This window comes from Piliocolobus tephrosceles, chromosome 11, assembly GCF_002776525.5.
Source record: "Piliocolobus tephrosceles isolate RC106 chromosome 11, ASM277652v3, whole genome shotgun sequence".
Taxonomy (NCBI): Eukaryota; Metazoa; Chordata; class Mammalia; order Primates; family Cercopithecidae; genus Piliocolobus; species Piliocolobus tephrosceles.
Genome location: NC_045444.1, coordinates 86,444,272 through 86,468,216, shown reverse-complemented (window position 1 = coordinate 86,468,216; position 23,945 = coordinate 86,444,272). Strand labels below are relative to the sequence as shown.

Genomic DNA, 23,945 nt, shown 5'->3' with positions numbered 1-23,945 from the left:
CAGACATGTGTATGGAGACAGAGAGACAGAAAATCAACCAGTTGTTTCTATATTAATTCTCTTTGAACAACGGAAAGTGCTTTCATTGTGATTCAAATAAGAGGAAGCAAAATATTCAATTCTATTCATGGAAAAAAAACCAACTCCCACTAACATTTACGGCTCTTTTCAAAAAGTTACAATCATCTTACCACTAAAGTTTTGCATTTATGGAAAAAGAATCAAGTTTATATTAAACATTAATGGAAATATCCAGGAGGCAATAAGACCTCATTAATTTGGACTATTTCAATTTGGAATTTATGATTATTTAACAGGGTCTGGACCAAGGATGATTTTCCCACAAGGAATATATGGCTTGTTAAGTAAATTAATTTAAATAAGACCATTGGAAGGAAAAATTTTAAAAATGATAATAATAAAAATACTTTCAGGGAAAATATGGACCTAAAACAACATGCTTTCTGTTCAGCAAATACTTTTGATATCCCTATTCAAATACCAATACTGATTAACAATAACAGTTACCATTTTATTGAATATCAATTTTGTGTAAGTTTGCCTTGCATACATGAGCTTGAAAACATCTTGACAATTCTGCAAGATAGGTATAATTATCCTCATCTTAGAGAAGAGGAAACTGAGGCTCAGAAAAGTAAGTGACATGCGAAGAATGCACGATTATTAGGCAGCAGAGGCAGGACACAGAGCCAGGCTGTCTGTCTCATGAGTCTGCGTCCTACTCCCACTCAATGCAGACCGAGCACTGTCAATTCCAAGTCAGACTTCTGCAATCACAGGAGCTCATTCTTCAACAAGAAGGACAACAAGAGCAAAAGTGGCTATCACTATGAGGAGGGAAAGCCAGGCAGTCTGGCTCCAGAGCCCACCACTCTCTAAATCACAAGAATGTCTTTAAAAGCCCTATTTTTTTGTGGTACTTCAAAGTATTTCATATGCATGAAACTACTCTAAAGATCCACAGACGTGGCAAGGAAGGTGGGGAACGGGGATGTGGGTGGGGTCTGACTTACATCCACCAGACCCCACTGTCCTATCAGGAGTAACTTCAGTCAACACACTCTAAAAGAAAACTCTGGTGTTGAGCCCTGAGAGGCAGCAGAGGCTGCCAAAGGCTGTGACAAGGCTCCCAGGAGTCAGCTGCAGGTGTAGGGACAGCTAGCCATGGCAGCAGTAGGAGGTCACAGAGAGGGAACGGCCATCTCTACTCACCTGGGAATCCACAGCAATGTTCCTGAAAGCAGCCTGGGTTCTGAAGCGCTCTAGGAAAAATGGAAATTTGGGAAGTCAGGCAGGTCTCAAATTAGTAGCCACACCACCCATTTCCCATCATACTCAAAACCCAAGCACAGGACCTGGAGTCAAGCAGACAGGGAATTCGTATTCACCCATGACTTAATAGCTATGTGACTCTGGGTAGGTGGAATAACCTCTCTGTGCCTCAGTTTATTTAACTGTAAGATGGGGATAATAATAGTATTTTCCTCACAAAGTTGTGGACTGGATGATATATAACATATGCAATGCATTTAGCAGACTGCCTAGCACATAATAGTGACATTTCAGTAACACCAACACTAGCTAACATTTATTGCCTGCTTAGGAAGTGTCTAGCATTGTTCTAGGGCTTCACATAGGCTAACTCTTCAATACTCTGAGGTAGGCCCTGGTATCACTGGCACTTTACAGGTGTTAGAACATGAGGCACCAGAGAGGTCAAATCACCTGTCTCATGAAAATGTAACTGGAAATCAAGTTCCAGAGCCTGGACTATTCACCAAAATATTTGGTCCAATTTAATGTTAGCTATTGCTCTTCTTGTTATAATCCTCTCCTCTCCCAGAGATATCCTATAAAGTACACACAATCCCAAAGAACTCACCATTCAACCAGTAACCGCTCAGGTGGAAAGATGGGTGCCAAGGTCATAAGTCAACCAATCAATCACTCACTCGGTCACCTATCACTTCACGTGTTTCTTAAGAATGCCTATGTCTCTAACACTCCGCTGAGCACTGTGTGGGGATTCAAATGCTCTGCTAACTGGTCCTACGAGACGCAGAAGATTGACCTCCACAAAATGACTGGAGAACAACTGCGAGGGAGGCACTGGAAAGAAGCGGACGGGGCCTCAGGACACGGGATGCTGTTCCTGGCTCTGGCACCAACTCTCTGGGTGACCTTCTCCAAGCCAGCTGACCTCTCTGGGCTTCATCTTTAAATGAGAGGATTGACCTAAAGGCTTTAAGCCCTGAGATTCTACTTTACAACTTTGACTTTCTTTTGGACTTTTTCTCCCTACCAGTCCAGTTTTGAAAAAATATAACCCTTTATTTAGCCAACAAACATTGAATGAACACAGTGTTAGGCACCATGAATAGTGCCAAAGATATAACACAGGACACAGCCTACACTTTGTCATGACCTCCATAAGCATGGAGAATTCTCATCCTATGAAATCTCAGCAACCAGAAGACAAGGGAAGAATGCAGCCCTGAGGACAACTGCACACACTTGGTCTGTCCCAATCTGCACCAGTCTAACATCCAGGATGCGCGTGCCCCAAGTGCCCAGCAGTCTGGGAAGGGGTGGGGTGTCATGCTAAGCAAATGGGGAGGGTAAGAATGTCTGTGAAAAATAAGGCAGAAACAAGACAACCAATGCGATGCTTGGGTAGAAGTTAGATTTGTTTTCTATAAGTTAGTAGTGTTGTATGCAACAAACCAAAGTGACAAGAACTCAGCTGGTACTTAATTAATTGACTTTCTTGACTTCAATAAAGTATACCAATGGCTATTTTGATAGCAATCTTGTGCGTGTGTGTGCCTGCTTCTATGGGAAACATTTACTTCTACACAAATGCAACTGACTTTATATAAAGATCAGTTCATCTCACCCAGATACATTTGCTTTCACAAAAACTCCTCGGAGGGTAATAATTTAGTGAGTGTAATACTTCCATTAAAAAAGGAATTGATTTTAAAATACACTTTTCACACTTTTGACAAAAACAATTTTCTAATTTTCTTTATGCCCCACAAAAGGCAAACGCTGTTGTGTTGACAAAGTAATAAATAACATGAGTTGTCAAATGAGATATTAAACATTTATGGATTAAATTTTTAATAAAGACTTTTAGACATTCCCCAAAATATCCATCAATCTTTGACATGGAAGGAAGTAGCATTTTGGTAAATTCCATCCCCTGCTACAATAGAAGTCAGCACAAGATATTTACAACTCAAGAGAGGGCAATGATAACTTTTGTTTTTGAGATGGAGTCTCGCTCTGTCACCCAGGCTGGAGTGCAGTGGTGCGATCCTGGCGCACTGCAACCTCCGCCTCCTGGGTTCAAGTGATTTTCCTGCCTCAGCCTCTTAGGTGGCTGGAATTACAGGTGCACATCACCACACCCGGCTAATTTTTGTATTTTTAGTAGAGATGGGATTTCACCATGTTGGCCAGGCTGGTCTCAAACTCCTGACCTCAAGTAATCTGCCCGCCTCAGCCTCCCAAAGTGGTGGGATTACAGGTGTGAGCCACCACGCCTGACTCAATGATGGCATTTTTAATAGGATGGTTAAATATTTGCAGCATAGGATTTCAGAAGGCACAGGATGGCCAAACAGGGCCAGGCATGGTGGTTCAAGCCTGCAATCCTAGCACTTTGGGAGGCCAAGGCGGGTGGATCACCTGAGGTCAGGAGTTCATGACCAGCCTGGCCAACATGGTGAAACCCCATTTCTACTCAAAAAAAAAAAACAAAAACAAAAATTAGCCAGGCATGGTGGCACACGCCTGTAATACCAGCTACTTGGGAGGCTGAGGCAGGAGAATCACTTGAACTGGGGAGGCAGAGGCTGCAGGTTGCAGTGAGCCCAGATTATACCACTACACTCCAGCCTGGGCGACAGAGCAAGACTCTGTCTCCGAAAAAAAAAAAAAAAGGAATGGTCAAACATATCATGCATTATTTTGATAGGTTTTCAAGTAGCAGATATACTGTCTTTACTATGTTTCTACCAAAGTAACCTGTGCATGGGAGTCTAGAGAAAAGCTGGTTCCTAAACTGGCTCTGAAAGGGATTCCAAAATTATTTTATGCAATGGCAACATTGTTGGAATACATGCATAAACCTCAAAGAGGACAACTTTGAGGAACAATGCTCATTTGTATAAATAGCTTTTTTTTTTTTTTTTTTGGAGATGGAGTCTTGCTCTGTCGCCCAGGCTGGAGTGCAGTGCCCGGATCTCAGCTCACCGGATCTCAGCTTACTGCAAGCTCCACCTCCCGGGTTTACGCCATTCTCCTGCCTCAGCCTCCCGAGTAGCTGGGACTACAGGCGCCCACCACCTCGCCCAGCTAATAAATAGCTTTCTTAAGCCTAGAAAGAAAAAAGATTGAAATTTCAGTAGTGATAATCCCTAGGGTGAAGGATTACAGGTAATTTTTCTTCCTTTTAATAATTTTCTGTTTTCTAAACTTTCTATAATGAGTATGTACTACTCTAACAATTTGAATTTTTTTTTCAATCTCAGAATATATTATGGAAAACAGCCTTTAAAAAGTGAAAAGGAATTAGGCATGGTGGCAAGCCCTTGTAGCTCCAGCTACCTGGGAGGCTGAGGCAAGAGGATAGCTTTAGTCCAGAGTTCAAGGCCATTATGTGCTGATTGCATCTGTGAAGAGCCCAAGACCCCATCTCTAAAAAACGTGAAAAGGCTCTAGAATCAGACAAACTTGGGTTCAAACCTCAGACTATACCCTTCCTACCTCAGTACCCTCTGATAAGTTACGTAGCAGCTGAAGTCTCATGTTTATCTGGAAAATATAAACAACAGCATGTGCCTTGAGCATCATTTTGCCTGTGAGAGGTGAATTATTTTAAGTGCTTAGCACAGAGTACGAGTCCAATAAATGGTAAGTACTCACCTAGACAACGAACACACAGAAGATACGTGAGGCTTTTCTGATAACACATAGTAAATAAATGTGTTGGTGTTTATAAACTGATGCATCAGACTATTTGTTAATAGAAATACTGAGTTTGTAATAGGTGACTTCCAGAAATCATCAAATAGTTAAAACTTCAGAGAAAGAGTAAATAGAAATGTGATTCTACTCCACTCTCCTTCCCATTATTTGATTATTAGATTCCTACAGTCTGGCCAGGCGCAGTGGCTCACGCCTGAAATCCCAGCATTTTGGGAGGCTAAGGCAGACAGATCAGTTGAAGCCAGGAGTTCAAGACCAGCCTGGCCAACATGGTGAAACTCCATCTCTACTAAAAATACAAAAATTAGCTGGGCGTGGTGGTGTGCACCTATAGTCCCAACTACTTGGGAGGCTGAGGGAGGGGCAGGAGAATTACTTGAACACAGGAGGCAGAGATTGCAGTGAGCCAAGATGGCACCACTGCACTCCAGCCTGGGTAACAGAGTGAGACTCTGTCTAAAAAAATAAATAAATAAAAAGATTCCTACGTCCAAGACTCTTGGGTTCAGCTGTACCTGCCACTTTGCTCACATGTACCTGCTCAGAAATCCTTTGAATGGGACGGAATTTGGGAGAAGGATTAAAGCAGTTCTATTTGAGGATAGAGAAAGAAACCACAGCTATCACAATAAAAATATTTTCCATGTTGTCATTCCTTATGATTAAGAAAGCAAAATAAATTATGGAATTGCTTAAATGAGGGGTAGGATACAAGATTACAGATTCTCTGGCTTTTTTTTTTATGGTAGCTATGTTGATGTTTTCATCCTTTTCCTCTGAAGGTAGTTCAATCAGTTAGGTTTATGATAGAATATATATACTCAACAAAATATGGCTGTTGGGGAGATGTTGCCCTTGGATATATGTTGCTGTACCTTGACTACAGCAAGAAATATTGATTTAACTGGCTTTAATATCAAGTCAGGTATTTGTTGACACATGGAAATGAAAAATATCAAAACCATGAAAAGCTTAATATATAGGTCAAATCCCATTTCAGCTCACTACAAGGGGCTCTCTAAAGTCTTCTGCTGTATTGGAATTGTGCTCTACTGATACTTGCCTAAGTTGCTAGATAACAGAGATTTTCATTATAATGGAATTTGCCACACAAATGGATATTAGTATAGATTTTTATGTAGTACAATTTATTGTATAGAAAGTACAACAGAAAAAAATTAATTGCATCTTCAGCTCTCCCTTCTCTCAACTCTGGAGACACATCTTGCTTCTTACCTAAGGCATGTACATTCTTTCCTTTCAAGACCTGATTCCCCTTTGTTTCTCTCACAGTGCCTGGTACAGAGGAGACACTCAGGAAATAGCTGATGAACTCAATGAAAGCTTTGGTACCAAAGCAAAGAAGGGAAATTCAGAATAGTTTCCTGTGTCGAAGGAGAAATAGAATTTAGAAATTGATTCCAAATAAGAATAGCAAGTAGGTTGACCCTCACCACCTGGCATGCTCAGAGAATCCTGGGACCAGTGGGCCTTGGGTGGGCGCCCTACTGCTAAGCAGTCATAGAGGCTTGTCTAAAATGTCCAGCACTTAGCTCATACACTTCCATCCCTCAGGAACTCCACAGAGACATTTCAATCATTAATTGCCTGAAACACCTTCAAGGTCCTACAGTATAGTCCAAGCAAGGGTGGTCAATGAGCAAATCCTGTTGTCCTAAGGGACTAAGATAAAGGGCGACCCACCATGACTATCTGGGAGGCCATAAAAGCCAGGGAGGTCAGAACACAGCAGACCAGGAAAAGGGAGTCAGAGCAGCCCCAGAGTTGGGATTTACTCTCTTGCCATCACATCCAGAAGCAGTTTCTGAGCCTTTCACTTCATCACCAGCACTGGGGGGAAGAACCAAGAGAGACCTCCAAAAACCTTTGCACGGACACTACCCAGTGTCAAAGTTCCCAAATTCCCATTCCCTTTCCTTCTCCCCTTCAGCACTGGGATTACTTTAATAATAAAAGAGTTGCCTATAATTTTCTGTAATGCAATCTTCTGAAATATTTTTTCTACCTTATATTCTTTTTTTTTGAGCCTTTCTTATTGAAGGGTAAAATATGCATCAAATACCAGTTTTGTTTCTATTTTAGAACAACACAATAGATCTAAATGCCTATTACTAAAAAGGTGTTTACTGGGATCAAAGGAACCACCTATTGAAGTCAAAAGGCCCCCTCCCTCATTAGAGGAATATGCCCTGGGTGTGAGCATCCAAACTCTGAGAGACTCTAAGCTAGGCACCAGCAGTTTCCAGGGCAGAAAAAGGGTCTGTCCCATTATTACTGGATAAAGTCTAAGCAAAGAGTTAGAAGGGTCTAGTGAGGTTCGCCCCAGGAGTCATACATTTCTACATATATCTTACAAATATTTCCATGCTTCATTTGAAAATATTTTAAATAGTAAATTGGCTCATGTTTGAGGGGGATGACCTGTAGCCATTAATTAATAACTTAGAAACAAATCATAAGCAGACTTGTGGGTGAACCAATGGTTTGCTCAATACATCTGACCCTCCAAATGAGCTCTGACTATATAGTAGTCATTATCTCCACTTGAGAGCTGAGGACACTCAGGGATAGGAAAGTTGTTTGCCCAGGGGTAGACAGCTACCACACAACGGAGCCATGCTGTAAATCCAACCTGCAGATCCCATAGCTAATTCTCTGTTCACAGTTCTAACTATTCACTAGTTGCATAGTAAGCTCAAATTTAACTTGCTAGTACCAACATGCCAAGTTGGTGGTCATGTTCTGTCGAGATTGGAAGGCTTTTTGGCCTTGGGGCCATGAGTGACACTGTTTCTCCCTTGCAAAAACTAAAATGACTGAAGGAAAATCAGAATAATCCTAAGACAAAAATGAGCAAGCTCAAAGGCTATAAAAATTCAAGATCTCAAAAATCAAAGATAGCTTTCTTGACTAGACAACAGTTGGTTATAAACTCTGCAACAAAGTACCTCTCAGATATGAAATATTACTCCTAGAGCTGGTTTTTTTCCCCCATTTTTACTAAGAATTGAACCCAGAAAATGACAAACCAGGATTACCCTATTAAAAGACAACTTCAATTGCTCCTTTGTTCTAAGAAACTGTGTGTTAGGTACTGACTGGCAATACCTGTACCTTGATCTTCACATTAATTATGCATTTTTCCTACAAAATTGGCTGCCACAGTACACACTGTAAGTCAGATTTGAGAGCTGCCAAGAGAAATGTTCCGAATGGCTGACTTTTTAAAGACAACTTGTCAGTTCACCAAATAATTCTTTGGGGGCTTATCCTAGTATACTTCATCTCTCATATATCTATACTTATACCTACAGCAATTATTACAGCTCTTTCCTGATGTATCAGCTTACAGCTAAGGCTAAAGTTTTTCCATTCAACCCCTAATATACAAGTAATGAAACGTACAATTCCTTTGACAGCATCAATTTACTTTGGCTGTTGTTACTGCTGAATTCATAAACTGACTTACGTGAAATACCCAGATTCCTAGGGAGATAGTGATTCTGGCTTAGTCCGTACAACTAAAACAAAGAAGAGTTTTATATTATCAACCCAATAAATATTTTCTTCCTTGAGGTTTCTTTTCATCAAATAATCATATCAATGCTTCATTTCCTTTAGTTAACACCTTATTTTAATGAGGCTTGATTCCAAAACATGTAAGAATACACACACGCAAGAGGTACTATATTGAGTAAGTCAAGCATTCCAGCCAAGTATCCTATCTTTCATGTGGCACCAAGTGACATTTTGTAGAAGGCACAATGCTAACTATTCATTCTGCAAGCCTCAAAAAGATAGGCATGAACTACATGCCAGAATGGAGAAAGTGTAAGCTTTGAAATCTGACACTGGCTTCAAACACCATCTCTACCACCACTATCTCTCCGTGACCTTGAGCAAACGACTTATCTTCCCTCAGAGCTCTGTCATCTGAAAAATGGGTGTAACAGACTTACCTCAAAGGGGTTGTGAAAGTTAAAAGAGAATTTTGTTGTAAAGAACATAGCATATAACTGGAACATTAATAGACACTAAAGAATTGTCAGGTTTTTTCTGCCTCTCCATAAAATGCGATTAGTAATTCATTTTGAATTTGTTGTCTATTCACAAAACATAATGTAAAGGATATTAGCTGTGGGTGTTCTTTGTGCTCACAGTGAATTAAAAATTGTTTATCCATAGAATAACATTAAAGTATATTCATATACTGAAATTTATGCAATCATTCTAAATATTTTTCAAATAATATTTTATGACAAGGAAATTTTTACTCCAGAATTTAAGTGAAGAAAGCAGAAAAGAAAACCTGCATAATAAAAATAGTTCACATTTGCTGAGCATATGCTATGGGCCAAGAACCATACTATGTACTTTATTTGTATTATCTTATTAATTTTTACAATAAACTTACTAGGTATATAGTATTATTATCCCCATTTTATAGAAGTAGAAATTAAGGTTTAGAGAGTTTAAGGAATTCATAATCACTATATAAGTTGTATAGCCAGGGTTGAAATCTCCAAATGCCTGATTCCAAAGCTCTTTACTGACTGTCATGCTGATTTTTCAGTACAAACCTCCTGGGTCCACCAAGAGCTAGTTTAAAACACACAAATATACACATGTACATACACTTACAACCTCACACAAATGCACATCTGAAAGGGAAACCCCAAATGCTAACAGTGACAATCTCTCAGAGGTGAAATTTTAGTTGACTTTTAATTAATTTTTTATCCATTTCAGTAGTTTCCACATCCAAAGAGTATGTATTATTTTTAACATCAGATTTTTTTTTCAAAAGAAGGTGCATGAAAGCACTTTGAAAAATATAAAGTATGACACAAACACTAGTATTTTTATGAAGCAATCATTTATTCCTTGATATATTATAGATTTGTGTTTCTTAAGAATACTACTGTTTTAAATTGCTTTTTTTCCATCTAGTCCAAGGCAGACAACATGCTTTTTAAAAACTATTTTGTACATGAGTACAATAAAATATAGCACAGAAAGCACCATATGTGTTACTTGACAGATATTTGACATTAATATGAGAGTCAAAGAATTTGTGTGGGAGGAAAAATAAACCTCTTTTCAAATAACACAGAATTTTCAGCTTAGTGAAAACACATCCATTAGTGACACAATGCCATCAGAGCTCTCTCTGTCATGGTCACGTCAGCGATACTGTCATGGAGCCATCTACACAGGCTAGCATGCTGTTTGGACATGCCTCAGCCTGATGACTCTCTGTCCCAGGAGGTGAGAATATCATGATGTGTTGGAGTGACACCTATGGAGTAATTTCCTATCACCCCACCAATTCTTTTTAAGAGTAATGATTCTGTGAAGAGAATAGAATGATGTATTACACAGCAATTCCTTTGAACCAAACAAGTTCATATGAGTTGAAATGACAGGTGAAGTTCGATTTTATTTTACAAAATTATTTTCTCTTAGATACATTAAAAATAAGGTGATTTACATATGCTTTTCCAAGAAATTTTTCAAAAGAAAAATTAATGCAATCTAAAAATTACTCTCATGAATCTTATTCTTTATCATAGGCGTTCTACTGAGTGGCAATAAGTGGCAATAATGATTTCATTACTAAGGCATTTGACTAAGACTTTCCCTGACTCTATGCTCTTGGACAAGAAAGTAAACATAAGTGAAAGACTGTCAAAATAGTTAAAAAAAAAAAAAAAAAATTAACATACTGATGTTAATAATTCTCTTGCAGAATGTCACAGGGCTCTGCCTTTGGCCTATCTTGGTCAAATATCAATGACAAAGTAACATTTCCAAGTGTGCAATTGATAAATATGTAAAAGTCTAACATCATTAATATATTGAATTTAAAAATTTTAGAATTCAAAGCCGTCTTGATAAAGAGGAAAAATAATTTGACAAAAAGAGACAAAATGTAGGATAAATGTATGTAAAGTCCTCTAAGTAGGCACACATGATTCCCTGCTCAAGTAAAGAACAAAGGAGACCTGGCTTTGTAGCAGTTGTTAAGAAAAAAAGCTTGGAAGTTTTCTTTAGCTTCGTATATGAACAATGTGCTGCTCCCGATTTACAAGTGAGGCCCACACAGTATTTGACTAGATTAATAAAAGAAGGGTGCCCTGATCAAGGGAGTGAATAGCAGCCTAGTGTTGTCTCCCGTTCAGAGTACTCAGTCAGGAGTAGGCTGTTGCATTCAAGATGCCTCTTGTTTTTTTGTTTTGTTTTGTTTTGTTTTGAGGTGGGGACTTGCTCTGTTGTCTAGGCCGGAGTGCTGGAGTGCAATGGCGCAATCTTGGCTCACTGCAACCTCCACCTTCGGGGTTCAAGTGATTTTCCTGCCTCAGCCTCCTGAGTAGCTGGGACTACAGGCATGCACCACCACACTCAGCTAATTTTTGTATTTTTAGTAGAGACGGGGTTTTGCCATATTGGCCCGGCTGGTCTCAAACTCCTGACTTCAAGTGATAGCCCCACCTCAGCCTTCAAAGTGTTGGGATTACAGGTGTGAGCCACAACATCTGGCCAGATGCCTCACTTTTAAGATGGCATTGACAGAGTGCTGGGTGCCCAGAGGAATGTTAACAGGATGAGAACTATCAGTTAAGAGAACTAGAACTGCATAGCCCTGAAAGGAGAAGACTTCGAGAAGGAGATACAATAGCTATGGTCAAATATTTGAAGAGCGACCACAGAGAAGGTGCATATTTCTTCTGTGGCATCCAAAGGGCGGATGGAAGACCAATAGGGAAGCTGCAGGGAGGCAGGCTTCAGTGCACCACTGGGAAGAGGTTTTACAAATACCTGTGTCCACCTGTGCTTGATGAAGTATTGGTCCAATCACAAATAACACGAAGTCCAAATCGAAAGGGACTTAAGGTCCAGGAGCATTGCAGACTACTGTCATTAGCATTACTTGGCATCATAAAATGTTGACCAAACTCCTCATTCTTGGCTGGTTCAAATGGCAACTGGGATAATGTGGAAAGAATTCCTGCATTTGGTGGGATGTTAGACCACAGTATCCATTTTCTGTTTCCAATGCCTGCTTTCTACACGTCTAATTTCTTATCAGTGAGTTTCATGAAGATACTCCTAGTACATACCTGTAAGTAATATCTAAATATGCCTCACCTTAATAAATGAGGGGGAAAAATGTAAATTTAAATGTAATCTAGGAGAGTCCAGAAGGTGAAATTCTACAAAAGTTTGGAAATTATAAATTAGCGTTGCCATGGAAACCTTAGTTGATATCATCCACTGCAACTGAAACAGTTCTTGTTCAGGGAGTACCAGAAAAATGAATGAGTTTATATATTCAGTGCCACAAACCAGCATTAAACAACATTTTTAGTGCCATTATTTCTAATTTTTGAGGAAGTAGATTTACATAGTCTCCTTGAGTGTTCATGATTTTGATATGGCACTAAAATCGAGGGTATGGAATCACAGTGGAGTGACCAACTGCATCAAGAGCTGAGCAAGTCACTGGAAGCTCAGTGTATGTACTGAATCCATCATTCAGATTCCACCGAGTTCTCGTTATTTAACGAGAAAGGAAAATGACCTGCCAGATCAGGACATTTGCAGTCATAGTGACTGGCATAACATCTTCCCCTTTTCCCTTAAAAGATTATAGGATGGACCACATTCCTATAATAAACACTTGTCAATCAGGGCAGTATTTGAGATCAGACTATCTGCTGTTTACAGCACTTCAACAAATGGGTTTTCTTGGCTATATACTGGTAATCACTACAATACATGAAAGTCAGACCACACTGAGAACAATATTGCCTCCAATCAAAATCATTCTTACCTTAGTATACTAAAGCTTTTTCCCTCTTGTAAGCAACAAAGCTACAACAAAAGAACTTCCCAAACACCCACAGCTAAGGAAAGAATGGTTCCAACAAAATAAGTGTGAAAAATCTGTCCCTGGTGTCCAATTCATATATAAATCTTCTTTTTCAGGATATTTTAGTGGCTTTCTTTATTTGTAATCTATCAGCAGAGAATAGAAATAAAAATTTATTTTGATGGCAGTGCACCTGACTATTCAGAGATTCAAAAACCTGCTTTGTTAATTGTTATGCTATCCTGGCAGAGGATGTAAACATGCCTTTTTTCCAAGGCTTCATGTTATACCTATAATCTCAGATGAACATTTTCACAAATGCAAACCACAGGGAGGATGGGACTTAAGCAAAATGTGAAGGCAACTTCCTTCTGGTCCTTTTTCACCCTTGGCTGGGTAAAATCTGGACCCCTTGCCCCAGATTTCATATCCTCTTCCTGATCAGTCTCAGGGAAAGGTCTATAAAATTATTCAACATAAGGAGGGTGAATTGAGATATATTGAGATATGAGGGTAAGTTTGACTTACCACCTCCACAGCATTTGCATTTTAGGCCCTGGTGCCAGGCACTTTATATTTTATCTTATTTAGTCATAACAAAATATAACAAAATTGTAGGCGTTACTTTACTTCATACATAAGAAAACTGGGGTTCAGAAAGATTAAATAACTTGCTCAAGTTCATATAGCCAGTAATTGCATGACTCAAAATCAGGTCTTTCAAGTGCCAAAGCCTGTCCTCTTTTTCTTCTAAATCATGCTTGTCTTAGGAAACTAGAGTTTTTATAATGTAGGCTTTCACATATTGGAGAGCAAAAAAGAGAAACTTGATATTTGAAGTGCCCTTTTCAGCAGTATGGATTCTGAAATCACAACATAAAGGTGGCCACCTTTCTCATACACACATAAGAGCACGAGAGACAAAGACACAAATGTATCATAATTTAAGAAAATCAGTCCTTATCTGTCTTCCCTTCTCCTTCCAAGTTGTACAAATGGGACTCACAGACCAACGGGACAGCAAACTAGCAAGCAAAGTTCGCTGTCAGGGGTCTGGAACCAGGGAAAAGCCAAGCTCCAGGCAAGTTATTCAATTCTAAATATCTATTCAGTTTCCTGACCCCTGCTGGTAGTTCTCAGTACTAAAGAGGCCTAGAAGGGAGTAGCAGTGGTCCACCCCTAGGGACACTACTGTCCCAAGAAGGCTTGGAGAAACGTAACAGGACCCTCACCTAAGACAACTTGGGGTCCCTCCACAAGAACACAAATCCAGGACTTGGGAATGTAGGAGACAAAATGGAACCCAGCACAAAAGTGGAAACTCATTTACCCAAGAACGAGACTGAGTTATGGCTACCTGGCTAAACTCCCTGGACAAGGCAAACTGCAAGGTCGATCTGCTAAGTCGCTAAGGTTCAGATGAAAGGAAGCTGTATTCCCTCTGGAAAGGGCCTAAACTGGTCCTAGATCCTGCAAATGAGGGAGAAATAATCACATCAATGTAGTCACCACTCAGGCCATTTTCTATAATATAGGACTTTCAAACTTTTCTTTTTAGCACAAGAACCTTTGCCCCTAACAAAATCTTATACAAAATGCCTACTCATTAAGCAAATAAAAACAGCTGCCCAGGTTGAAACCAACAGAGGAAGTTCTTCTCAGAATTTAAGAGTCCAACAGACTATAGCAGGCAAACCACCACGAGAGAAGACACTGAGTCACACTGCCTATCAGATTTCACTGGAATCTAATCCTACTGGACTGTCCTCCTGATAGTCACAGTTTCTTCTCATCAAATCTTCCAGGAGGGTTTCCCCTTCCTGATCCAACCTGATAAGATCTGGTTTCCTACCAAAGGTTGGCTTTTGCACCGTGAACATATAAAGCTCTGCATATTTTTATTTTTTTTGAGATGGAGTCTCTCACTGTCGCCCAGACTGCAGTGCAGTGGCGTGATCTCGGCTCACTGCAAGCTTCATCTCCTGGGTTCACGCCATTCTCTTGCCTCAGCCTCCCGAGTAGCTGGGACTACAGGCGCCCACCAACATGCCTGGCTCATTTTTTTTTTTTTGTATTTTTAGTAGAGATGGGGTTTCACCGTGTTAGCCAGAAGCTCTGCATATCTCTTAAGGCAACACGTGCTATCTTCCAGGTCTTTCTGACAGCCCATATGCCCTTCCCTCAAAGCTCTTCAGACCAACTCATTCACAGATTACTGCCCTCAGTGTCTTAAGGCATAACTAATTTCTGTACAGCCCTTATCAGCTTGGGGCACATCATTTTGTCTGACGCACAATGACTGTATGGTGTGCATATTTTTCAGACTCCAGATTCACTGATTCATTAAACTTGTTCAGGATCCTACAGCCAGACAGTAGGGAAGCTGGGACTTAGCCCACTAGGAAGAATCAATGGCAGGATGGGGAATCTCAGAGACCTGGCTCTCAAGGTTTCAGCTGGTGCCTCACAAGTAGGAGGCTTCCAGGGAATGTGACTCCACTTTCCCTTCCCTTGTTCCTCCTGTCTACCTCAAATCCTTCTTCTACCACACCACGAGAATTCCTGCCTCCCACTCCTGATGATGGCTGGGTGGGCCTGCTGAGACAGATGTGCTTTAATAGTGCTTTCCACACTATGCCCATTGTACATATAACTCCTGGCTGTAGTGTTCAGAATCTGTCTCTCCAATTCTGAATCTTATCCAAGCATTTCATACCTCTGGATTGAAAAAAATGAGCAACTGCTACTTTTCTATGCCAATAGGACTGACTTAATCATTCAAAAAGCTCACAGGCTTGGCTCGTACAGGATGCATCTCCTGGGAATGACATGTTCCCTAACAATGCTGTCCAAAAGAACTATAATGTGAGCACACAGGTGATGTTTAATTTTCTAGTAATTACATTTTATTTTATTATTTTTTCTTTATGTCACATGCTAACATCCACGAAGTAATCACATTTTAAAAAATAAAAAATATGTGAAATTAATTTTAGTAATATATTTTGTTTAACCCACTGTATCAAAACTATTGCTGTTTCAACATTTAGTCAATATTAAAATTTGTTAAAGGAGAAATTTTACATTTTTTATATAGTCTCAAATCATGGTGTATTTTACACTGACACACATCTCAACTTGGACTAGCTGTATTTCCAGCGCCCAAGAGCCACATGTAGCTAGTGGCTACAGTACTGAACAGCAGGTCTATCATCTCGCCTCTGTTCCCATCCCTCCTATCATTTCTTTCCTTTAGTGGAGATGCTATGGGCAGGGGCAGACAGTAGGGACCAGGATCATTAGAGGAGACTGACACATATCTGAAGGGAAGGCCCAGATCACAAACAAGCTTTCCTGCCATACCAGGGAGCTTAGATTTTAACCTGAAGATGCAGAAACTCTTCTGAATGATTTTAAGCAGTGGAGTGTCGTAATCAGATTTGCCTTTCAGAAAGGCAGCAGTGTGAGGAACAAACTGGAGATAGGCCAGGCAGAGGCCAGAGAGAACAGTTGTGAGGCTACTGCAATAATCCTCAAGAGAAGGGATGAGGGCCCGAACCACGGCAGTAATGAAGGTTATGATACAGGGAGAAAAGGACAGATTCAAGAGAATCTGAAAAGACAGTCTCTATATAAAATGTAGAGGTTGAAGATGGCAAAGAAGTTGTCCTAGGTTTTAAACTTGGTGAAGCAGATTTCACTCATTGAGATAGAAAACACAGGAGTATGCTGGATTAAAGTTGGGGAAGTGATGTTTTGAACTTGTTGAGTTAAAGATTCTTGGAACACATGTCAGATAAGATTTCAAGGCTGGAGATGCAGATTTCCAATGGAATCAATGGCATATAGGTGGCAGTAGAAGAAAACAGAAGATGTGCTGCCACGGGGCAAATGTGGAGAGGGCTGAGGGCTCAACTGTAGGGGATGCTACGGTTTGAGAAGAAGGAAGGACAGTAAAGAGAAGTCCAAATACACAGCAGCTGGACAAGAAAGAAAATTAGAAGAAATGGATAACTCAGAAAACAGGTGGGCAACATTTTAAGAATGTTGTGACTATCAACATTTTAGATAATGGTGGTCCATTATCTAGACAGAGGTGGTCATTAGGAGAGGACAGGAGTGTAGGGGGTTGAAGATGAAAGGAAGGTGGCAAGGTGCAGGATGTGTACGAGGACCTGAACTTCAAGGAGCTGCCTGCTAAGACCAGGAATAAGGAAACATACCCAAACCTAAAAAGAAGCGACCAAAGGCATTCATCATTTTCTGTTTTTATAAAGAATAAGACGTACGTATGTTTATAGGCTGAAAGAAAAGGACAATTGAGACCCTGAAGAAAAGACAATGAAGCAAGATCCCCGAGGAAGCAAGAGGGATTAGTCTCAGACTGGAATAAGGGAGAGGAAGAAAAGGAGTGGGAAGAGAGCCTGCCATTTATAAGGTACACAGATCACCACTGCAAAACCATTTTTCCTTAATTAGAAACATAAATGTAATATAGCTATCCGTGAAGGCTTTCTCTTTCTTTAATAGTAGTACTACTTATCATGTATAAAATCAAATAAATGTTGAGCATGGGAAGAAGTCACTAGAGCTCCAGACCTGTGGTCTTGGTAGATTACCAAGCCTTTCACACACCTTCAAACTACGCCTAAACATCACCTCAGGTGATACTCATCACCTGCAGAGCCACAGGGGTTGTTGACAGCTAGTAGCCTCTCTGACTTGTTGGTTTCTGTGCAGACTGATAGGTAAATATTTTCAGTGTCACCATGTGTTACCTCACAGGGTGGTATCAGAAAAAGCAGGGCCTGGGTTTCAGACACCAGATTCATCTGCCACTTATCAACTCTGCAGACTCAATCAAGTTATGTAACTTCCCTGAGCTTCAGTTTCCCTGTCCAATAAGGATATATAATCCTTACCTTCCAAGATTCCTTTGAGGTTTAAATAAGATGGTAAGATGATCAATAAGTGATAACTATGATGATGATGACTGTATTCACTTTGTTCTGAATCTCTAGGAACTGGATGCTGATACTGAATTAGTACTTTGCAATAGCTAGCATCTTGATCCCTAAGGTGAATTAAAGAATCAATCCTAGTGTTAGGAAGGAACCTTGAAAATCCATAAGGCCACCTAATGTTTGCATCCTTTCTTCATCTCAGTGCATATGCAGTTTCTGCCTGCAAACTGCCTGGGCTTTATACCTGCTCTACAAATTACTAGCTACTCAACCTTTCTAGGCTTCAGTTTTGCTCTTCAGTAAAACTGGAGTAATAGGAGCATGTACTTCATAGCACTGTTTCAAGAATAAAGGAAAGAATGCACATAATCAAATACAATATTGCCTAGTATAGGCTATGCTTATACATGTTTAGTGATGGGGGCCTATCACTTCCTGAAATAGCACAATCCATAATGGTGCAACTTCCCATATATTGACCCAAAATCTGTATTCCTCAAACATTCCCATTGGCCCTAGCTTTACAGACCATGGGAGTAGTTCCACAAAATCAGAATGGGGGTTCTATATAACAGTATGTTTACACCTTTACTCAGCTCGGCTAGGTGCACTGCGCAGTGTCCCACAGATGGCTGGCTGCTTGGGAACACAATCCGGGGTGGACCTCCCATTATTTACATTACTGTGAAAGTGTCAACCTTCAGTGGCATTTCCATAATACAGGAGGCCTTTTTGAGCATTCTAAGTGAGCTGGATGCTATCCAGGAACACACTGGTTATATTGCTTCCAAGATTTATTTTTCACTTTGTGTCATAGTCAGTTCAGCACTTGGCACCACACGTAATTATTGCAGGTATCTATATATCCTTTAGGTTCCATTATTGAACACTGCAGCCCACCAATGCTCAGAAGGCTCCTAGCTGCGTTCAACTCAGAAGCAGGAGTACTGTAAGAGTGCCGATGTAAAGCCAACAAATTGGCCCTGGAATTCACTCACATCACCCTTCCCTCATTCTTATATTCCCAATAACACTGAAATCTTATCCAGATCTTTTCAGTAATCACCTCAAACCACTGTCGTTCTAAGAAGATCCCCTCCACTCTCCAACAGAAGATTTTTTTTCCCTTCTGTGCTCTGTTAGACCTTTGTTTCTGGGATACATCTGTTATTTTTCCTGCTAGGCTATAAACTCCTTCCCAGCAGAAACAGTGCCTTGTACAAAATTCTTACTAAAGAACTAAATTTGGTCCTGAATACAATGGGATGTGGTAGACTCTTCCCTACATCACCTTTCACCCTCAGATGTGTGCCCAGATGTATTTTTTTTAATCTACAAGGATGCTTTTAAATGAAAAACTTGAGCAGCCTGCAATAAATACAGTCTGAAATTTTAGAGCCAATTAGCTGAACTTTTATATAACTGATAACTTTAGCCTAATTGTTTGACGTATAAAATACTGGCATAAAGCCTGAATGCTTTTTTTGCTCAGTACTGGGGCCCATCACTCCACCTTAAAATAACTACAGGCTTCTTAATTCCAACTCACAACTGCCAGACTCCATCATTATCCCAACTCTGGGAAATGCCGAGTCCTCAGAATTCTCACAGCTGATGAATGGAGAAGCTGATTAGAACCACTGAAGAAAAACGGGGGAAAAAACCCTTGACAGACGCCTCCTTCAAATGCCTGTCCCTTTTATCCAATGTCAACATGAATTTCTAAGTTAACAAATATTTACTGAGGTCATGACTATGTGTCAGGCTGTGAGTTAGGCTCTGAGGACCCAATGGTGAACAGTACAGAGTCAATATCAAAGCCCATCATTTTTAAAAAATCATTCTTACATTTATTCATTTTATGGGCGTATTTATCAAGTGCTTCCTATGGCCAGGGCCTGTAGACAGAATAAAAGGCACATCAATGCCCTGAAGGAACTTGCTATCTAGTTGAGAAAGCAAGAATGAAGCATGAAACAGCGTAAAAAAGGATCCGATGGTCTAGAGGAACTATGCAAACAAAAGGGCAGAAAGAACCAATGAGAGTAACATGATCAGGGCAGGCTGACTTGAAGAATGTGGTTAGGTCATAGTGAAAAAGAAAAGAGACATTCTAAAAGGCAGGGCATGAACAAAAAAAGGACACAAGAAAATGAGCATGTCATCTTAGAAGGGCAGTGAGATCCAACTAGTAGAAACAGAAGGTTCATGTTGGAAAGAAGTAGAAAATAATTTGGTAAGTTAATTTGGGGCAAGACTGTGAGATACACTGAAACCAAGTTGAGAGGATGAGCAATGGGGGAGGCCATGGAAAGTATTTGCACTATGGTGCAATACTAAACAATGCTAAAGTATTGTTCCCATGAAACAATCCTTGGAGAAGAGCTCTGAGGGAAGAGTTTTAGGAAGGTTGATACGGTGGAAGTGCGTAGAATGGGGAAAAGTCAATTACAGAGAGACCAAGATGTAGACTATAATCATCCTAGAAACAGTGATGGCTGTCGGCCTCCTATCCGATTGGGGAGAGTGAAGAATGAAAAGCTCACGGGCTTGGCTTGTACAGCATGCATCTCCTGGGAATGACATGTCCCCTAACAATGCTGTCCAGGGGTGGCTCAGAGAAACCATTAAAAAGGAAGAGTTAACAGGACCTGACACACAGTTTCACAGAGGCAGTGAGAGAGAGAAGAGTCAGCAATGGTTCCTACATCTCCAGTCTGGGTGATGAAGAGAATGCTAAACAGATCAAGAAGGGAAAGTCTTTTCATCATAAAAGGAACAAGTTTAGAGAGAATAAGAAAAGTTTGTTATCAAGCATGTAGTTTTTAGCTTGACAGCAGGACATCCACCATAAAAAGTCTATTAATTAAGCAAGCAGATAAATAGGAATGGAGTTTGGATCAGTACTAGAGACAAAGATTTGTATGATGTAAGGAAGGATAACATCACATTTTAAAATTTTGTATTAGAAAATAAAAACACTAGCTATTAAACAAAAATACTAAAAAATTATATAAGTTGTAGAGAGAAATATATCTTCATAAGACTATTTTTCTCAGCTATGGTACTTAGGGGATCCTACCCATTACCACAACACTGAAGGAATAAGCTTCTGCAGAAATTCAACATATGGCCTATTTACATAACAAGCATCACAACTCCAAATTAGCCATTTTGATGTGTCAAAGAAATAACACCTTCATAGCAAGACTACTTCAAAAAAGGGAAGAAAAAAGAAAGGTTTGTTTTTCTTCTATAATTATATTTACTGGGTTTTTAACTGTTTGTAACATGAAAATCTTATTTTAATTGTGTGATTACACTTAAAGGCAAAACAGTGATGAAACGGATTAGTTGAATGTTGCACAACCATTCAGAGATCAATAAACAGACCCAATCACTTAAATCTGTCCATATGAGACATCTACTCTCATGTCCTGTGTCATGCTTGTAAAATCTACTCTTCTGTGCACAGAAATTATAACAAACATATGATTTAATTATCACAGTCAAATGACAGTAAAAGTGCTACAGAAGATGGCTAGGAAAGAAGTACTACGAAGCAGTGACGAAGCAGCACCTGTCAAGTGCACATAAAACACACTCCACTCTTGTCATACAGTGGGACAGGTGGTAGCAGCTTAGATCTTATGAAGAGCAACCTCAACTTTTTCCATCCTATCCAAACTGTAACTAGAAGTTCTTGTCCTGGCTCACCTCACAAAACAGTGATTAAAACGGTATAAAGTAATAGAATGAAGACCACCTATGCTCTTTCAACACACAACCGTTCACGAATATTTACTGTGAATGACAGCACAATTCTGATCGCAGACTGAGAAGCTGACAAAAATTAGGACTCAAAGTGAGATATTTCTAAAGCTTAACTTCTGATGTAAAAGCTTACCATTTAACGGGTCCATAAAATGCTTCAGATTGGCATGCAATCAAAGACTGCAACGGTGTGGCCTAAGTGTTTTCTTTCCCTGATCCTTACTGGTGTGGCAGAGCAGCTTCACAAGCCCACAGATACCTCTCTCCACAATGGCCTCGTGAAAATCAGTGCATGCAGAGAAACTATTTACTGAAGACTTTCATTAGGGGGCTCCCTAAAACAAAATGAATACAAAAGGAATCTTGATCATTTTGCCTGTCTAAATGAGCACATTAAACTAAGTTGATTCTTAGAAAATCATTTAATATTTTCAGGGATTAAAGAAAGAAAATTGCCAATTAATACAGTCTTTTCCCAGATGTTCAGTTTTTACTAACGTCTTTAGCTATTCTCTGCATTCAAGTGATTGTATTTTTATGCAAATTATCTTTTGGGGCTAGTCTCTAGTTTGTGTGTGTGTGTGTGTGTGTATTTAAAGCCACACAGATACAGAATTTGACATGTTTTCTGCCACACAGATACAGAATTTGACATGTTTTCTGTTCTGCTGCTCCATACAATAGGTTTTAACACAGCTTGAGCCTATTTCAAAACTCTAATTAGAAACGGCAGTATTTGCCTTGTCCAAATAGAAAACCATTCCCAGAGTTGATTTTTCCCCAGTTAAAATTCAACAAAGAATATCATACACAGATATTTTTAAACACGGCAGTTACTAGATAAAACTGCCCTAACAACACATTGCTTTCTGGTTAAGCAACACTATTTCATAAGGCCTATCAAATACTTTATCCAGACGGCCACTCTATTTTCAGGGTATCTTTCAAAATAATTGGTTATTTTACTTGAAGTCTTTTTTCTTTATTCAGAATGAAGAGATTTCTGACTTCCTGTCCTTTTCCCTGCCATATTACATACATCTGCTTAAACTCTGTAAAACAGTACCAATCAAAGTGGTGATGAATCCTCCCTTTAAGACAAACTAAAACGACGTTAAAAAGGTTACACAAGCTTACTCTTTCAAGTACTGGTATAAAACCACTTTCTCTAAACAGGTTCTAAAATTTCAGAGTTGTTTGTCTTAAAGTCTGTCAGCTTGTGAGGGGGCTGGTACATATTTTAATACTCAAATTAAAAAAATAATCAAAGAGACTGTGCTTGAAGTTCAAGGGTTTTCACTAGTTCTCAAGCTACAAACCCTGTAATACAGTCAAAAGAAAACGTACAGAAAGAATCTTTCACGAAAGAGTCAGGTCTCCAAAACCCTGACATCTGCTAAAACCAGGATTGACTGGGGATGAGAAGCTCGTGAAGTTCACAAACACCAACCCCGCGGGAACGCGAAACCTCCACTCGCAAAGACGCGACGCTTCCGCCGCATCCCCGCGCAGGTGAAGACTCGGCCCTTCAGCCCCGCGTGTGCGGCAGCGTGATATTCCGAGTGCGCCAGAGTCCAGCGGGAACGCTTCCCACGACACCCTCATCTCCCGCTCGGGTCCGCTGCCCGCGGACTCCGGGGTCCCCCCGCCCAGATGCGGCGGCGCGACCGCTTCATCCCGCGGCCAGGGCGCTCGGCGTCTGCTCCCGCCACCCCCATCCGCCCCCGCGCAGCGCGGAGGCCGACGCATCCAGCTCCCGCTGGGCGCCAGGGGCGCGGGGTTCCTTGGGGCCGTGGCCCCCGCACCCGGCTGGGATCCGAGGGGGGGGTGGTCCCAGCTGGCGTGGGCTTTGCGGCTCCGGGCCAGAGAGCGTCTTGGGGGGCGGTGGGTCTCCCTCCGGCTTGGGAGGGGACGGGAGCGCCCAAGCGGGAGGAGGGCAGGCGAGGAACCGCGGCGGCGGGCGATTCAGATCCGGGGCGGGCGGGTCCACGTCGGAGCGCGGCGGCCACACGCTCGCCCGGGGAGCGCCACTGTGCGTCCCAGCCGGCGCCTCCTCCCGCTCGCCCGCGCCGGCCGGAGAAAGGAAGGACGGCGACCTTCGCGTCCGGTCCGCGCCACCAGCCCGCGTCGGCGCCGAGCGCGGGCCACACCCAGCGCCCCGGGAGGCAGCGGAGGCTGGGCGGCCCGGGCTGCGGAACGCTCGGCCCGGCCGAGTCTCCGTCCCAGCCGCGCAGGCCCCGCCGCGTCCGCCCGCGCCGTGCATCCCCAGCCGGCCCGGCGTGGAGGGGGTCCCGGGC

At 41.1% G+C, this 23,945-nt stretch overlaps 1 protein-coding gene across 5 annotated transcripts in view; it reads right to left on the bottom strand.

Moving 5' to 3' along the window:
* Positions 1-23,945, bottom strand: part of SPATS2L (spermatogenesis associated serine rich 2 like) — a 176,729-nt gene that overhangs the window by 147,283 nt on the left and 5,501 nt on the right. For 2 of the 5 annotated variants that reach the window (XM_023218305.1, XM_023218323.1), the window contains exon 2: positions 1,234-1,283. Coding sequence is in view for 1 of the 5 variants with exons in the window: in XM_023218298.1 (XP_023074066.1) it covers positions 1,234-1,283; positions 21,782-21,784 (53 nt within the window). In the remaining 4 variants the exon portion in view is untranslated. Of the gene's footprint in view, positions 1-1,233; positions 1,286-1,451; positions 1,457-21,781; positions 21,799-23,945 lie in introns of those variants that run through there. The other 3 variants (XM_023218298.1, XM_023218316.1, XM_026454498.2) reach the window with 3 other exon arrangements.